The sequence below is a fragment of the Cryptomeria japonica genome, chromosome 3 (genome assembly GCF_030272615.1).
Source record: "Cryptomeria japonica chromosome 3, Sugi_1.0, whole genome shotgun sequence".
Taxonomy (NCBI): domain Eukaryota; kingdom Viridiplantae; phylum Streptophyta; class Pinopsida; order Cupressales; family Cupressaceae; genus Cryptomeria; species Cryptomeria japonica.
The window spans coordinates 619,796,422-619,811,487 of NC_081407.1; the positions used below are offsets into that span (position 1 = coordinate 619,796,422).

The following is a 15,066-nucleotide window of genomic DNA, read 5'->3' on the forward strand; positions in this document are numbered from 1 at the left end:
ACGTTTGATAAAAATGGGAAGCACCATGAATAAAAAAGGAAATGGGTGTTGTTCGGAGTAACAAATCCGAACTTGACACCAAAACCACAAATATGTGCATTTTGGGTTTGTAACATCAAAATGCATCTATTGATAAGACATACAAAATTGGGGTTTAACTCTGACAATGCACAAAGAAAATAAAAACTAACTCCTAAAATGACAATTGATTAACAAATTGAGACTCAAATCAAGATGATTTCTCGAGAGCCTGACTACACACAAGGGCGTTTGACAAGCGCCTCAACATGCATGCTTAGAGGGTGTGGGCTACAAAATGGGCAAATTTCATAAGGGTCATCCCACAATTTGAGCGAGCCGAAATCGAGGATAACAAAATCATACCGATTCCTACTTGATATTGAAAATGCCATTCCTAACTAGCATACCTATATTTAAAAAGATATAGATAAAGTATGTCGAAAGATACCATGTTTGTTCATTATTCTATTTAAAAATTTATTATATTATTATGTTTTAATATATTTTTATAATTTATATTCCTATTAAACTTTTTATTCCTGTAATAAAAATAATATAAAATTAAAAATATATATATATTTTTTTTCTGCCTTACACCTCAAATTAAATGCTTATAATATTTTAATTGATGGACGATTTTACATCCATAGGAGTGTAATAACCCACGTTCAAAATTCTCTTAACATTTGGCATACCGAAGGTTATTGATTGTGTTCAATGCAAATACTCTGCAAATTCTGCGCATATCCTGATTCCTATAGTAACGGCTGTATATAAATGGCGAAGAAAGAAAATTGTGTTCACTGAGAACATCAAATTTTGAGGTAGTAAATCAAGAGTTGCAATGGCTGTGGCGTTGTCACTTTTGGCAGTGGCGATTATGTTAATAGGATTGACTCGATTGGTGTGTGTGCTCTTCCTGGTCGGGAAACCCCTCTCCAATTCACATTCTTCTTCTTCTGTCAAAACACTCATAGTTCTCGGATCAGGTTTTTAATTTTAATTTTATTTTGCAACCCCTGCTTATTCGCATTTTGTTTAGATAAATCGACCTGTAGTAAAATTACACCTAAAATGTTATTATTGAATTCTATTTTAACTAGACCACATTCAGACACTAAATTTTTAGACCAGTTTTGTGATTACGCACATGTCTGTACGTGATATTTCACCTTATCTTTTTAATTGTTGCGAATCCTTGTCACTCATCTGGCGAAATTAGAGTTAAAAATTGAAGAAACAAAGGTAAAAAGGATAATCAAGTAAGATGGCCGAGGATGTAGGATTTAGCAGCAATATGGATTTTTTATTGCATAAATCTAAATGGCCTGTTAGCTCGTAAAAATCCCTCGAACCTGTGACCTCCCTTTTATTTACCACTGACTTTCACACAGTGCCACCATGCAAAACCCCATGGTCGCTGCTGTGAAATACTGGGCGCTCCTGTGTTCAATCCTGGCGAAGAAAGCCCATTGCAGAATCTCCATGTTGATAAGAGAGAAGAACTTCCATTTTCCTTTTGATGTGTTCTCTATACTATTTTTCCAAATACATTTTTAATAAGATTAAAATCTCTTTACTTCTAACTTTTAATGTGGTCTTAGATGCCTATTTTTTTCTTGTACCTCTAAATTTTCATGGGCTCAAGTTAAATGATAATAATAGAGGTGGAGACATGTTGAAATTGTTTTTTTTTTCTATGATGTGTACTTAACTCTAATTTTGATCTAGGAAATCGGTAATATGCTCCTTAAATTCAGTAGTATGTATGTTTTTGAAGAATATTTTTGTAAATTTATGTATTTTATAATATTCAAAAAAATTGTTAGAGTTATTGATGAGTTGTGGGAGTTTTTTGGGTCAGCCTAGTTATTGCCGAGTCTGAATTTTTTCAACTATGAAAAAATCACAAAAAAAAACATGAAATTTTACAATTTCATCGGTGAAAATATTGTTTGGCTGATTTAACAAATTATAATGATTTTTTCAGAGAAAACTCGAGTTGGGAGCAAGAAAAGATAAATTACGATTATTTAACATTATTGCATCTTTGATTTAAACCATAAAATTTTAGCAAAGAGCAGATACTATAAACTTTCAATCTGTCTCTTACAAAAAGCTCCCCTCACTCTCACCATGATTCTCTTTCTCACTGTTTCTCTATTTTCCATTCATATTGTGTGTCCACTGTCTTTCACACTTTATCCTTGGCTATTTAATTTTTTTTTTGGAGAAAAGCAAACTTAAATTTATCTTATATCATCATATCAGAGAATTAGTAGCAGAGGGTCAGTACCTATACAAAAAGGACTGCCATCATAATAATGGAAAATCAGTCTTACTCTTAGGCGAAGTAGGTTTATGCATAAGTCTTTCTTTTTACGGGAGGTCTTCTAGCATCACATATTTTTGTGTTCTCAACCACTTCCCTGCATAGGCTTAATCAATTAAGTTTAAGCGTCCCTAATACCAACAAACCTATGCAAAGAGGAGCAATATTAGCAGAATATTAAATGGAGCAAAAGAAATAGCAGCACACTAACAATATAACAAGAGATTTTACCGTAGGAAACCTTTTGGAAAATAAAAAAACCCAGGAAAAACCACTCTTATCATATTAACTCAATCATTCACAATACATAAGATATTTCTCACTTGTGCTTAATCCTAATCCGTGTGTGAGTATTTATGAGCAAATCACTATCGGAAATTGCTTAGTGGTATTACAATACAGTGGATATAAAATCACGGGTCTAAAAAATCACCTATAATGGCCGCCCTTTTTAGGGCCAGCGGTCTCCTATACCTTAGCGGGGATGCTGCCCTGAGCCCCACGACTTATGGCAGGGAGTACTGTCAATAAGGGGTGTACAACATTTGAAGTATACTACATATCCAACATTCCTTCTGCATAGGCAAATGTCAGGGTTCCTGCATAAGTTTGTCATAGATTTCATGAATGGTGATCTCCTCAATCTCAAGCCTAATGGGAACATAATGGTGCGGTGGGGCTCTAATTCAATATATTTAAGAAATCCATTCATATATGGTGGTAAAACCATTTTGCTAAATTTGTTGTATTAAGGCCCCATTCATCATCCTGGATGCAACTTTCTACAAGTAGGGGAAGAGTTCAAACAATAAGAACCTGGATATGATGGCTAGCCAAATCGTTTCCTTTGCCCGTTTTCATAGTTGATGAATCCCCTTCCATGGTAACTGAGGGAGAGGTAGAGTATTTATTGCTATCACCAGAATTCTCTCTCAGATGGCCATCTGTTAATGTTGTGTAGCTTTGGTCAGATAATTCTGATCGTCGAAATCAAATGCTTAAGTGGCCAATTGGCCTTAAGGATTTGATAGTTGCTTTATCCTTGCAAGTTATGTTAAATTAGCTTATATGTATTGTCACCGAAGTATTTGTAATTGATGATTGGATTTAATACTCATATATTAATATATATTACAAATGTATATATGTATCTATATATCTATATATACAATAATGTTTGTGATTTACATTATTGATATATATGTATATATAATATATACATACATTTTTGTAATAAAGAAAAAGCTGATTATTAAAACCAATAGTCGATATAATCGTCTTGTTACATTTAATCGCTTGACAAACATTAGTCGGCTTAAAGTCGAATTGGTTAATTATACCATCTTGCATCTTAGTGTATTGTCTTTAATGTTTATCGGTCTAACCCTCACGGGTTTGTAGACATGTCTCTGCGTGGATGCTATTCCGCGTAGAGGCATGCCTCCACACCATTGTATATATGGTGTATAGCTGTGGTTAAGGGACAATATAGAAATCGGAAATATTGAACCAACCGGCCTGCACAAAAAAACGAACATTGCTGTTACATATTCATTGAAATACAAATCATAAATTCTGATTGCTGTTTCTTACTTGCTTATATTCAAAAGAGATCAAATCAATATATGATAAAAGAAGTACTTTGATAAATAAAATAACCCTTAGCATTCTCAAATCTGATAAAATTAACATGGTATGAGAGCCAGTCTAAGGAAGATCATATCAGATTTAAATCAAGAATGGAAATTATATTGAAATCACATATAAACTCCCCTATCTCTTACTTACCTCAAAATGGCAAATGGGGTTAGATTTGAGGACCGCCTTGAAGGGGCATCAGATTTTGTTTCATGGAAATTTAGAATCATGACTACACTAAGAGAACATGAATTAGAAACCTCATGCACAAAGATTCATCCATGCCAAAAGATGAAGATGAGCAAAGACTATGGATTAAAAACAATAACAAAACTATGAAGATATTGGTAGATGCAGTGAAAGATCACATAGTGCCTATCATCTCCAAATTGGATACAGCAAGCAAAATGTTTTCAACATTGGAAAACATGTATGAAATTAACAACACCAGTAGGGTACTATCCTTAAAACAAAAACTTCATCATATAAAGATACATAAGGGTGAATCTATCACCTCATATTTCATGAGAATTACGGAATTAAAAGACCAACTCTCTACAATTGGTCATACCGCAGATAGTAAGGAGCTAACCCTATTAGCACTAAATGGACTACCAGGATCATGGGAAGGATTCATACAAGGAATCAGTGCTTGTGCCAAACTACCTAATTTTGATAGATTAAAGATTGATTGCATCCAGGAGGAATCAAGACTTATTGTAAGGGGAGATAATCAAACCAGTTCAAATGAAGACATTTGTGTTCTAAATTCTTCCTCACACAAAAAGGGAAAGAAAAGAAATTTTAAAGGGAAGAAAGACAAAGAACCTAAAGGAAACAAAGGAAAATACTCTCACAAAAGGAAACGAGATATGACCAAAGTCTAATGTTTTAGATGTGATGAATATGGACACTATGCCATTAAGTGCCCAGACAAATTAAAGACTCAAGTCTCCATTGCAGAAATTGGAAAATAAAGGGAAGATGAAAAATCAGAAAAGCTTGTATTCTACTCTGCCCTTTCAAGTCAAGTGTCAACAAACCCTAATACTTGGGTAATTGATAGTGGAGCATCCAGGCATATTACTGGATTCAAAGAACATCTTGATGACTTAAAAGAAAATTCAAATGAAGAAGTAACCATTGGGGATGATTCAAGCTACCCAGTGAAAGGGATTGGGACCTACACCATAAATCTGAAATCAGGGATTTCTCTTCAACTCTCAGGAGTACTATATGTACCAGGGATAAAAAGAAATCTAGTCTCGATTTCAGCACTTGAAGACAAGGGTTATAGAGTCACCTTCATGGAAGGAAAAGTCTTGGCTTGGCCAAAGAATTCAACCATAAAGAAAGCCTACACAATTGGAGTAAGGCACGGATGCCTTTATAAACTATGCATGTCTCTCCCTCAAGCTTTGTTACATGGATCACTAGACTCAAATGAAATTTTGGCACAGGAGGTCAGGGCATCTACATTTCCTAGCTCTTCCCACAATTGAAAATTTGGTGATTGGTCTACCCAAATTTAAACAAAATCATGAAGGTACGTGCAAAGGATGTGCTCTTGGAAAGAACACAAAAGGTATGTTTCACTCCAGCACTAGCAAAACTACAAATATATTAGAAATTGTTCATTCTGATTTATGTGGACCAATGTCTGTAACCTCCTTAGGAGGATTTTTATATTACATTATTTTTGTTGACGACTATTCTAGGAAGGCATGGATCTATTTCCTAAAATCTAAAGGTTCAGAAGAAATCCTTATGAGATTTAAGGAATTCAAAGCCCTAGTAGAAAATCTATCTTGTAAGAAAATAAAAATCTTAAGGACAAACAATGGGGGGGAATACACTTCAGAAATATTTAAGATTTTTTGTAAAAATGCTGGGATTAAGAGGGAGTACACTGTTCCCTACAACTTCCAACAAAATGGGGTAGTAGAAAGGAAAAATAGGTCTATTGTAGAAGCTGCTAGAGCCATGATGTATGACCAAAATTTAAACACCTTCTTTTGGGCAGAAGCATCTAGCATTGCTGTATACATTCAAAACAAGAGCCCTCACTCTCTCCTAGATAACAAAACCTACATGGGTTCACAGATTCAGATTGGGCTGGAAGTGTGGTAGATAGGAAAAGCACATCAGGTGCTGTTTCAGTCTAGGATCAGCTATGATGTCCTGGATAAGTAGGAAGCAATCTTCAGTGGCTCAGAGTTCTACAGAAGCCGAGTACATTGCAGCTTCTATGGGGACCAGAGAAGTAGTATGGTTAAGGAAACTACTTGTGAGCCTGTTTGGTCAACCATTGAATCCTACTCTTATTCATTGTGACAACCAGAGCTGTATAAAGCTATCTGTTAATCCAATATTTCATGATAGATCCAAACATATTGAGATTCCTTATCACTATGTTAAGAGACATGGTTGAAAGGAATGCTATCCAGCTAAAATATGTGAGTATAGGCAAGCAGATTGCAAACATTCTCACCAAACCTTTGTTTAAAGCAAAGGTTGAGTACTTTCGTAAGAAACTTGGCATGGTTGAAAATGTAAGTTAAATTGAGAATGTAATTTTTGATCTGTTGTACTATTTCTTATTTGTCATGTGTGAAACTATATGACTATTTAATCTTTGTGTGACTTTGAAAGATGACGATTTTTCAAAGTTTCACTTATTTTGGTTAATATTGTAGAGTGACGACTTCATAGTACTCTAACCTCACTATCATGAATAGATATCATGAGACTTGATACCTGCAACTTTGTCATGATAGTTTGCATCTCTGCAAGCATTATGATTGATATCATGAGACTTGATATCTTGAGAAATCATAATGATTGAGATGATCATGGCGAATATTATGAGACGCAATATTCATGGATAGGCCATGATTTATATCCCCATGATAGGTATCATGCGACTTGATACCAGTGCACATATCATGGATCTTGGATACTCTTTGAGAACCATGACAAAATATCATGAGACGTGATATTTGTGGTTATGTCATGATTCTTTGATATCACGAGAAGGTGATGTCATTTGTTTGGGATACAATTAATCCTCCCTAGCTAAGAGGGAGTGTTAATGTTATGTAGCTTCGGTCAGATAATTGATCGTCGAAATCAAATGCTTAAGTGGCCAATTGGCCTTAAGCATTTGATAGTTGCTTTATCCTTGCAAGTTATGTTAAATTAGCTTATATACATTGTCAACGAAGTATTTGTAATTGATGATTGGATTTAATACTCATATTAATATATATTACAAATGTATATATGTATCTATATATCTATATATACAATAATGTTTGTGATTTACATTATTGATATATATGTATATATAATATATACATACATTTTTGTAATAAAGAAAAAACTGATTATTAAATATGTTTATTAAAACCAATAGTCGATATAATCGACTTGTTACATTTAATCGCTTGACAAACATTAGTCGACTTAAAGTCGATTTGGTTAATTATACCATCTTGCATCTTAGCGTATTGTCTTTAATGTTTATCGGTCTAACCCTCATGGGTTCGTGGAGACATGTCTCTGTAGAGACATGTCTCTACGTGGATGCTATTCCATGTAGAGGCATGCCTCTTCGTAAGCATGCCTCCACACCATTGCATATATGGTGTATAGCTGCAGTTAAGGGACAATATAGAAATCGGAAATATTGAACCAGCTGGCCTGCACAAAAAAACGAACATTGCTGTTACATATTCATTGAAATACAAATCATAAATTCTGATTGCTGTTTCTTACTTGCTTATATTCAAAAGAGATCAAATCAATATATGATAAAAGAAGTACTTTGATAAATAAAATAACCCTTAGCATTCTCAAATCTGATAAAATTAACACTATCACCTTTCCATTTTCCTCTAACTCTAACTAAAAATTGAAGAAGATCTGTATTGCATAGCAGTCTCCAGAACCAATTTTTTACTAATTTCAGTCCTAAAAGCAAATCTGAAGTGCCAATCATCTTCCTCAGCTTCCTAAGCTTTTTTTTTCACAAGAGCCATAACATTTTAACTTCAAAACACCATAGGCAAAGGGAGATAAATACATCCCATTAAATAGTCCAGGAATAAAAGGGATAAGAAAGAGGCTAGTAGTAAAACAGGAGCACAGCTGTTCAAAGAAACCTTTGATAGCATGACCCTTGGAAGAGGAGGGTTTTGAATTTTGCAGGCATTTTGAAGACCGGAAGGAAATATGGATGCCCCATTGCCTTAGTCAACCCTCCCTCACATCCACATTTCTATCCATCATTAATCACAGTGAAAAGGTGGGCATCACTCACATAATTGACAAAATAATTTATATGCTAGAATCAAACATCTGATATGTATCTTCTAATTCCTTCCTTTAAATTGATTAAGTGTAGAGAAAATCAGACGATAATACCTGTTGAAGTTGAAGAGATCCCAAAATGAAAAGTTGGTGCCACAATATTTCTTCAATCTATGGTATTGGCAATCACAGGTAAAAGGGAAAGATTTTACCTTTATTTTAACCCTATACAAAATTTTCAACCTGTCATCCTTTGTCTTCATAACGATGACACGACTTGTCTAAGCTACCAACAACTGTCAAATGGCTGTAAGATTATATTTTTAAATGAGATCTAGGACGCTAGAAGATAATGACAAAATTTGATAATGGCTAACTGAGAGTCAATCAACAGTAGAAGGGGAAAAGAGGGTGAAGAAGCTAGTCTATGGATTATGACGAGGGTTCACAATTCAATAGGAAAGATGCCCTACTAACATTTATTAGGAATTGTGTAAAAATCCAACTAAAAGCACAAGTAAAATGTATTAATAAGTTATAACCTAGGAAACACTCTAGCAACAGATATTTTGTATATGTTATGATATTCAAACACATAGAATCAAATTAAAATTTAACAGTCTGATACAGCCTGCTGGACACACTCAACATGCACACCTCTGATGAATCTAGTAACACTCTGAAACTCAATCTACTGCTTGAGGGTTTCTACCCCCAAGAAAATCTAGCTGCCATGTCTGAAGGGTTCCGTCTCCAAATGGCCAAAATCTGCTGCAAACAGCTTCACAGTCCTGAAAATGAAAATCTTTAATGTTTTGAAAAGTATGTTCTGTTTTTTACTCAATGCCTCTTATAACCTATTCAATCCTTGCATTCCCCAATCACAGGCAGTTTCAGCACATAACTGAGCATTCCTCTCCTCAATTTCAACACTTAAGTGAGCAGTTCTCCCCAAATGATGGTAGTTTCTAAGCAGTCAACTGTCAAAGCCACTGCCAAATCAATGTAGAAACCAAACAGTTAATAGACCACCTTATTTCAGTCCATTGTAGACCTGACTAACTGACCACATGCCCATCTTATTTCAGTCCTAACTATCCGATAGAAACTACAGATACACTCATCTATGCTACTTCTATGTTGTCAGATCACTCAGTCAAAATGGGGACATTGAAACTCCTTCCTCCTCAAATTTGCTTCCTCAAGCAAGACAAAATAGGGTGATCTAAAATGTCAGCTGACTCCCATACTTGAGTCTCCATGCATGACTCTAGCACCCCCCCATATTGGAGTTCTCTTCATCAGAATACACCTCTATCCAATGTACTTGCCCATTTTCCAAGCATCTTTGTGTCAGGTCCCAAGGCTTCTTGCAGCTGAAGCATAAGTACTTCCTCTGCGTTTCATTATGGGTCATGTCACCCAATTGCAAACTCCTAAAGATGTGTCCTGCTCCATAGTGATTTGTGGGTTGAGAGGGTGCAACTCACAATCTTTACAAAAATGGGTTGTATGGAGTCCTCTCTTGTTGTTGTGGTACTCTTGTATTCACACCTCTTTGGTAGACCCTTGGAAGGATTAGCTAGGTGTAGTGATCTCAAATGTCCAAGCCCTTTTTATGGCTTTCTGCAATGAATCCAGTTCAAAGGCCTTGACTAGGCCTTTAAGGGGCTCTCTCAACCTCTCCATGAAAGGAAAGTGAGACGCCTCTCTAATACATTAGGGATCATCATGTCTGCCCTCTGGAAATCAGCTACATATGCATCCATTGAACCATGGGGCTATAGTTGTGCCAACTCCCTAAATCGTCCTTGGATCTTGCTTCTCTAATATATTGGTTAGTCTCTGAGAAAACTTCTAGTAGGTGGTGATAACACTATGACCTTGAGTAACTAGCCTGTGATACAATCACTCTGATACAACTCCTAGGTGAAGGACTGTGAATTTAAATGCTTCCTCCTTGTACATAGGACTTAGTAAAAAGTAGGTTTTCAACTTGTGGTTCCCAGGTCAAGTTAAAGTTTTGTTGGATCCATTGAATGAGGTGACAATGAGCTTTCCAATCTGCTTTGCAATTCTTGATGAGCTTGTTGGAGGGGTTTTACTCAAATTCCTAGTTCTGGTTTTTGACTTTAGTATACAGAATTTCATAAAGGAAATATCTTCTCGAAACTCAACGCTCTTTGCCCTATATTGAGCATGGAGATTATCCAAATCCTCCCCCTACTGATTGGTCATATCTTTGTTTAGAGACAAGCCTTTTTTGGCAAGAATGTGACCTTAGGTAGTCACATTCTAGTTTGTTTTTGAAGACGAAGGCTCTCCTTGTACACTATTTCTTGTAGGTGAAGTGGCATGATTTGTTTTCTTGGTTTGGTTACCTTGTATACCTTGAATGAAGAGTTCGATATTTTTTTGCTGCCTATCCTTTAAGGATTTCATCACCTCAAAAACTTCTTGTTTTTTGCCTGCATGTAAAATTTTCTATTTCCTTTGCTCCCTATGTTTATACCTCATTTCCGCATCTCTTCTGACATGTGGTATAGATGTTTGATTGTTTTGGTTTATTTCTTGTGTTGTATTGTTTTGGTTATATATATTGTGTTTTTACAAGTTGGCAAGATCATAGCTCTGATATAATTGTAAAAATTCAACTAAAAGCACAAGTAATAATACACTATAACTTATAAAATACTCTAGCAACATATATTTTGCATTTTAAATTATATTCAAGCACATACGATCAAATTGAAATTTAACAATTTGATGCAACTTACCGAACACACTCAACATGCACACCTTTGATGAATTTGGCAACACTTTGAAACTCAATCTGCTGCTTGAGGGTTGCTATCCCCAAGAAAATCCAGCTGCCATGTTTGAAGAGTTTTGTCTCCGAACACCCAAAAGCTACAGCAAATGGCTTCACAATCTTGAAAATAAAGTTGATTTTATTTTTAATATTTTGAAAAGTATCTTTTGTTTTTTCCTCAATATCTCTTATAACCCATGTGCTCCGTACAATCCTTAATCATAGGCAGTTGCAACATTTAATTGAGCAATCCTTTTCTCTATTTCAGCACTTAACCAAGTAGTTTTCCTCAATCAATGGTAGTTTTTTAACTATGTTATTGGTTTCTGCAGTTTTAGCTTGGGTATGCATACTAGTATGGTTTGGTCTCAGTTTACCTTCGGGTACACCCAAGGTACCGCCTGGGCGCTTGGATTCATTTTTGGGTCCTTCACAAAAGGATCCATAGCGAACCCAAGCACCCCAACAATGCATACCTGAGGTGTACCCGGGTGAACCCCTGCATACTTGTGACTAGGGATGCCTAAAAAGTGCCCTTTTCAATAAAAAACATCTTTTTACCAAACATGCCCTCCAATACATCATTTTGCCCTAAAACAACAATATTTGGTGTTTGCAACTCATTTGACAAACACAAAGCACTAAGGAGCATTTTTTTCCTTCCAAACTGCCATTGTTGGGTTTTGATGGTCGCTTCATTTTTTTTCGAAGGTGGGGGAGTAAGACCTACACTAAAATGTTAGGAATTGCTGCACAAGGAAGATTAAACCATCAAAGGTGAGTAAATCTTTCATTTTTTCAAGTTTTCAATAATTTTTCAAGATTTTTCAAGTTTTTTTTTAAAAACATTTTAGAAAAAATAAAAAAATTTGAATATTTTTTTGAACTTTTTATGTATAATAAAGGGTTATAATGCCATTTTAATTTATTTGGTTTTTTACATTGTAGTGTTATTAATTTATATTTTTTATTTAATTTAGGTTCATACAAAATGGTTGGAAGTTCTAGTTTGATTGCCCGAAGTTTAGAGAGTTTTTTCAAATTTGATGTAGCGTCACCTCTTTGGTGACATACAACAATGATTCAACAACTTCTTGGTGGTGGAGATTTACTTTGGTGTTGCAGCCAATGTAGAAAGGAGTATAAGAGTTCATTTTTGAGTAAAACCTCACTTTTGTGCCATTCCTTTACAAGGAATAAAAAATTGTCCTAGGCCAAATTAGAAAGGGTTGCCAAAGGAACAAATATTGGCTTATATTAAAGAACAAGAGGATGGCGGCATGATAGGTAATAGATCTAAGGCTCTTGCACAGTCTCTTGCTAAGAGAAGCTCGCAAAAACCTCCCTGTGGTGTCTCAAAACTGACTGGTCCACATCCTTTCATGCCAATGCCACCATCTTTTGAAAAATGTTTTAGTTTCATGAAAAAGAGGCCCATTGGACAAGGCCTTCAAAAATGAAGTGCGGGAGGGTGTATATTTGAGCATTGCTTGTTGCATTTATGGGAATGGGCTTTCTTTCAACATTGTTAGATCATCTTATTGGCGGGATATAGTAAAGACCCTTTGCAATACACCTCCTGATTATGTTAGTCCTGCGTATGGAAAGGTGCGAACCACCTTATTGGTGAAGGAGGCACTTTCAGTAGAGATATCATTGAGAGTAATCAAGGGTTTTGATGGATGGAAAGATTGCAAAAGTAGACCATTAGTCAATGTTATAGTAGTGTCCTTCAAAAGGGTGATGTTTTTTAAGGCAATGGATTGTGAGGGACAAGTAATAGATATAAGCTTCATTGCCAATATCCTCATGGAATCCATTGAAATGGTGGGTTTTGAAATGTTGTCCAAGTCATAACAAACAATGCTAAAAATTGTAGGGCAGATGGGTCTATAGTGGAGGGTACGTATATTCATATTTTTTGGACACCATGTGCAATTCACTCACTCAATTTGATATTGCAAAAGATTGGCACACAAATTGAGTGGGTCAAACAAATCTACTTGGAGGGTGAGGAGACTCAAATGTTTGTGACTAATCATCATATGTCACAATGCATCTTCAAGACTTTATCCAATTTGGAGTTGTTGAAGGTAGTTTAAATTTAATTTTTTAATATATTTTCTAATTTATTTTATTTTATTTTTTATTGTTGATATGTGATGTGCATTTTTTTTAATACCATGTTAGGTTGCCAAAACTCAATTTGGATCTCATGCAATCGTCTTAAGATGACTTGTGAAGGTGTGAGAGGCCTTGAGTTCTGCGATCATCAATAACTTGTGGAGTCTATGGAGGTAGTCAAGCATAGAAAGAGCCCAAACAGTAGAGCACAAATCCACAAATCCTAGATGATGAGTGGTGGGTTCTTGTGGAATATGTTTTGAGTTTCACTGAGTTCATCATACTGATTGCCCATGTTTGGGTGAAATTTATGATGGCACAAATTCCATGATGGAGAAAATAAGAACAATAATGGAAGCCAAGGAATATGACCCAATGGATTTTTTTTTTCAAAATTGTGCAAAAGATTATTGTTGACTGTTGGAACAAAATGTCTGGCCTCTTACATTTGTTAGACTTTTCCTTGTTGCCAAATTATTATAGCAATAGGTACTTTCATTGCTGAGGGGGGTGCACCATATAGGGATGGGGAGGTTGTTGCTGGCTATAAGGCTGCATTTAGAAAGATATTTTCAGATAAAGATATCCAAAGAATTGTCTTGAGCGAGTTTGGGGCTATAAGGCTGCATTTAGAAAGATAATTTCATATAAAGATATCCAAAGTATTGTCTTTAGTGAGTTTGGCTACTTCATATCTTCAAAAAATCATGATGTTTCCACTCTTCTAAACAAATATAGGAAAAGTGCTGATGAGTGGTGGTATCTGCATGGTCAAGGCTTCATTTACTTGCAGCCTCTTGCAATTAAAACACACTCCCAAGTATGTATCTTTTTATTTTTTATATTTCTCATTTTTCATTCAATTCTATGCTATATCTTATATTTATAATACTATAATTTTATAATTTATGTTTAAAGTTGTGAATTTATAAAATCAAATACTAAATGATGTATGCGAGCTCAACAAGTTGCGAGTTTTTTAGCTGAGCGGAATTGGAGTGCATACTCAATCCACTTGGTCAAGTCCAACTGTTTGGGTGCAAAAAAATAAAAGGATTGGTCCATACACATTCCAACCTTTGTCTCTTGTCACACAAGAAACCTGAATTCAATCAAGGTGTGACGAAGAATTGGGAGGTGTGACAAAGAATTGGGATCTAACCCTTAAGTGTGCTGTGCTGATTTAGATGCTACAGTTGCACAACTAGCCGAAGTCTCTATAGATGAGGCAGCTTCTGCACTTGACATTCCTAGTGTGAGTGGCAATCCAGTTGATTGTGGTTCAAATGAAACTGAACCAAATGTTGACCTTGATGCTTTTGATGAAGAAGAATATGAAGACCATTAAATATTGATTGCAATTTGAATTTTTCATAGTGTAATGACATTTTGAGACTCAAGTATTTTTAGTTTTGCAAATTTTGAATGAGGTATTTAAATATTTTTTTTATTGGCCATTATGAGTATCACTGCTCTACTTCTTATAATTAAATTTATAATTTCCAAGGATAAAAAATTGCCATACCACTGTACCGTGTTTTGGCACCTATACCCATAGCCGTACCCAAATCATTAACTTAGTTTTTTAACAATCAACCGTCAATTCCACTCCTAAATCAATGCAAAAACAAACCAAACAGTTAATTGACCACCTTATTCTAATCCATTTCAGATCTAACTAACCATTTCAGATCTAACTAACTGACCATAGGCCCATCTTATTTCATTCCTAACTATCTGATAGAAACCACACACACTGTGATGAACCCTTGCTGGTTCAACTCTTCAACCTGCTGTAATTTGTAGATCTTCTTGTAATTTTTTAATT

General features: G+C 35.2%; 1 protein-coding gene across 4 annotated transcripts in view; it reads left to right on the plus strand.

Annotated features, from left to right (window-relative positions):
- The first annotated feature begins 663 nt into the window (after nt 1-663).
- The window catches only part of LOC131060119 (uncharacterized), a 100,477-nt gene continuing 86,074 nt past the window's right edge, over nt 664-15,066 (plus strand). For 2 of the 4 annotated variants that reach the window (XM_059218470.1, XM_059218471.1), the window contains exon 1: nt 665-1,010. In XM_059218470.1, the coding sequence (XP_059074453.1) occupies nt 866-1,010 (145 nt within the window). In that variant the 5' untranslated portion in view covers nt 665-865. Of the gene's footprint in view, nt 1,011-15,066 lie in introns of all 4 variants that reach the window. The other 2 variants (XM_057993228.2, XM_057993227.2) reach the window with 2 other exon arrangements.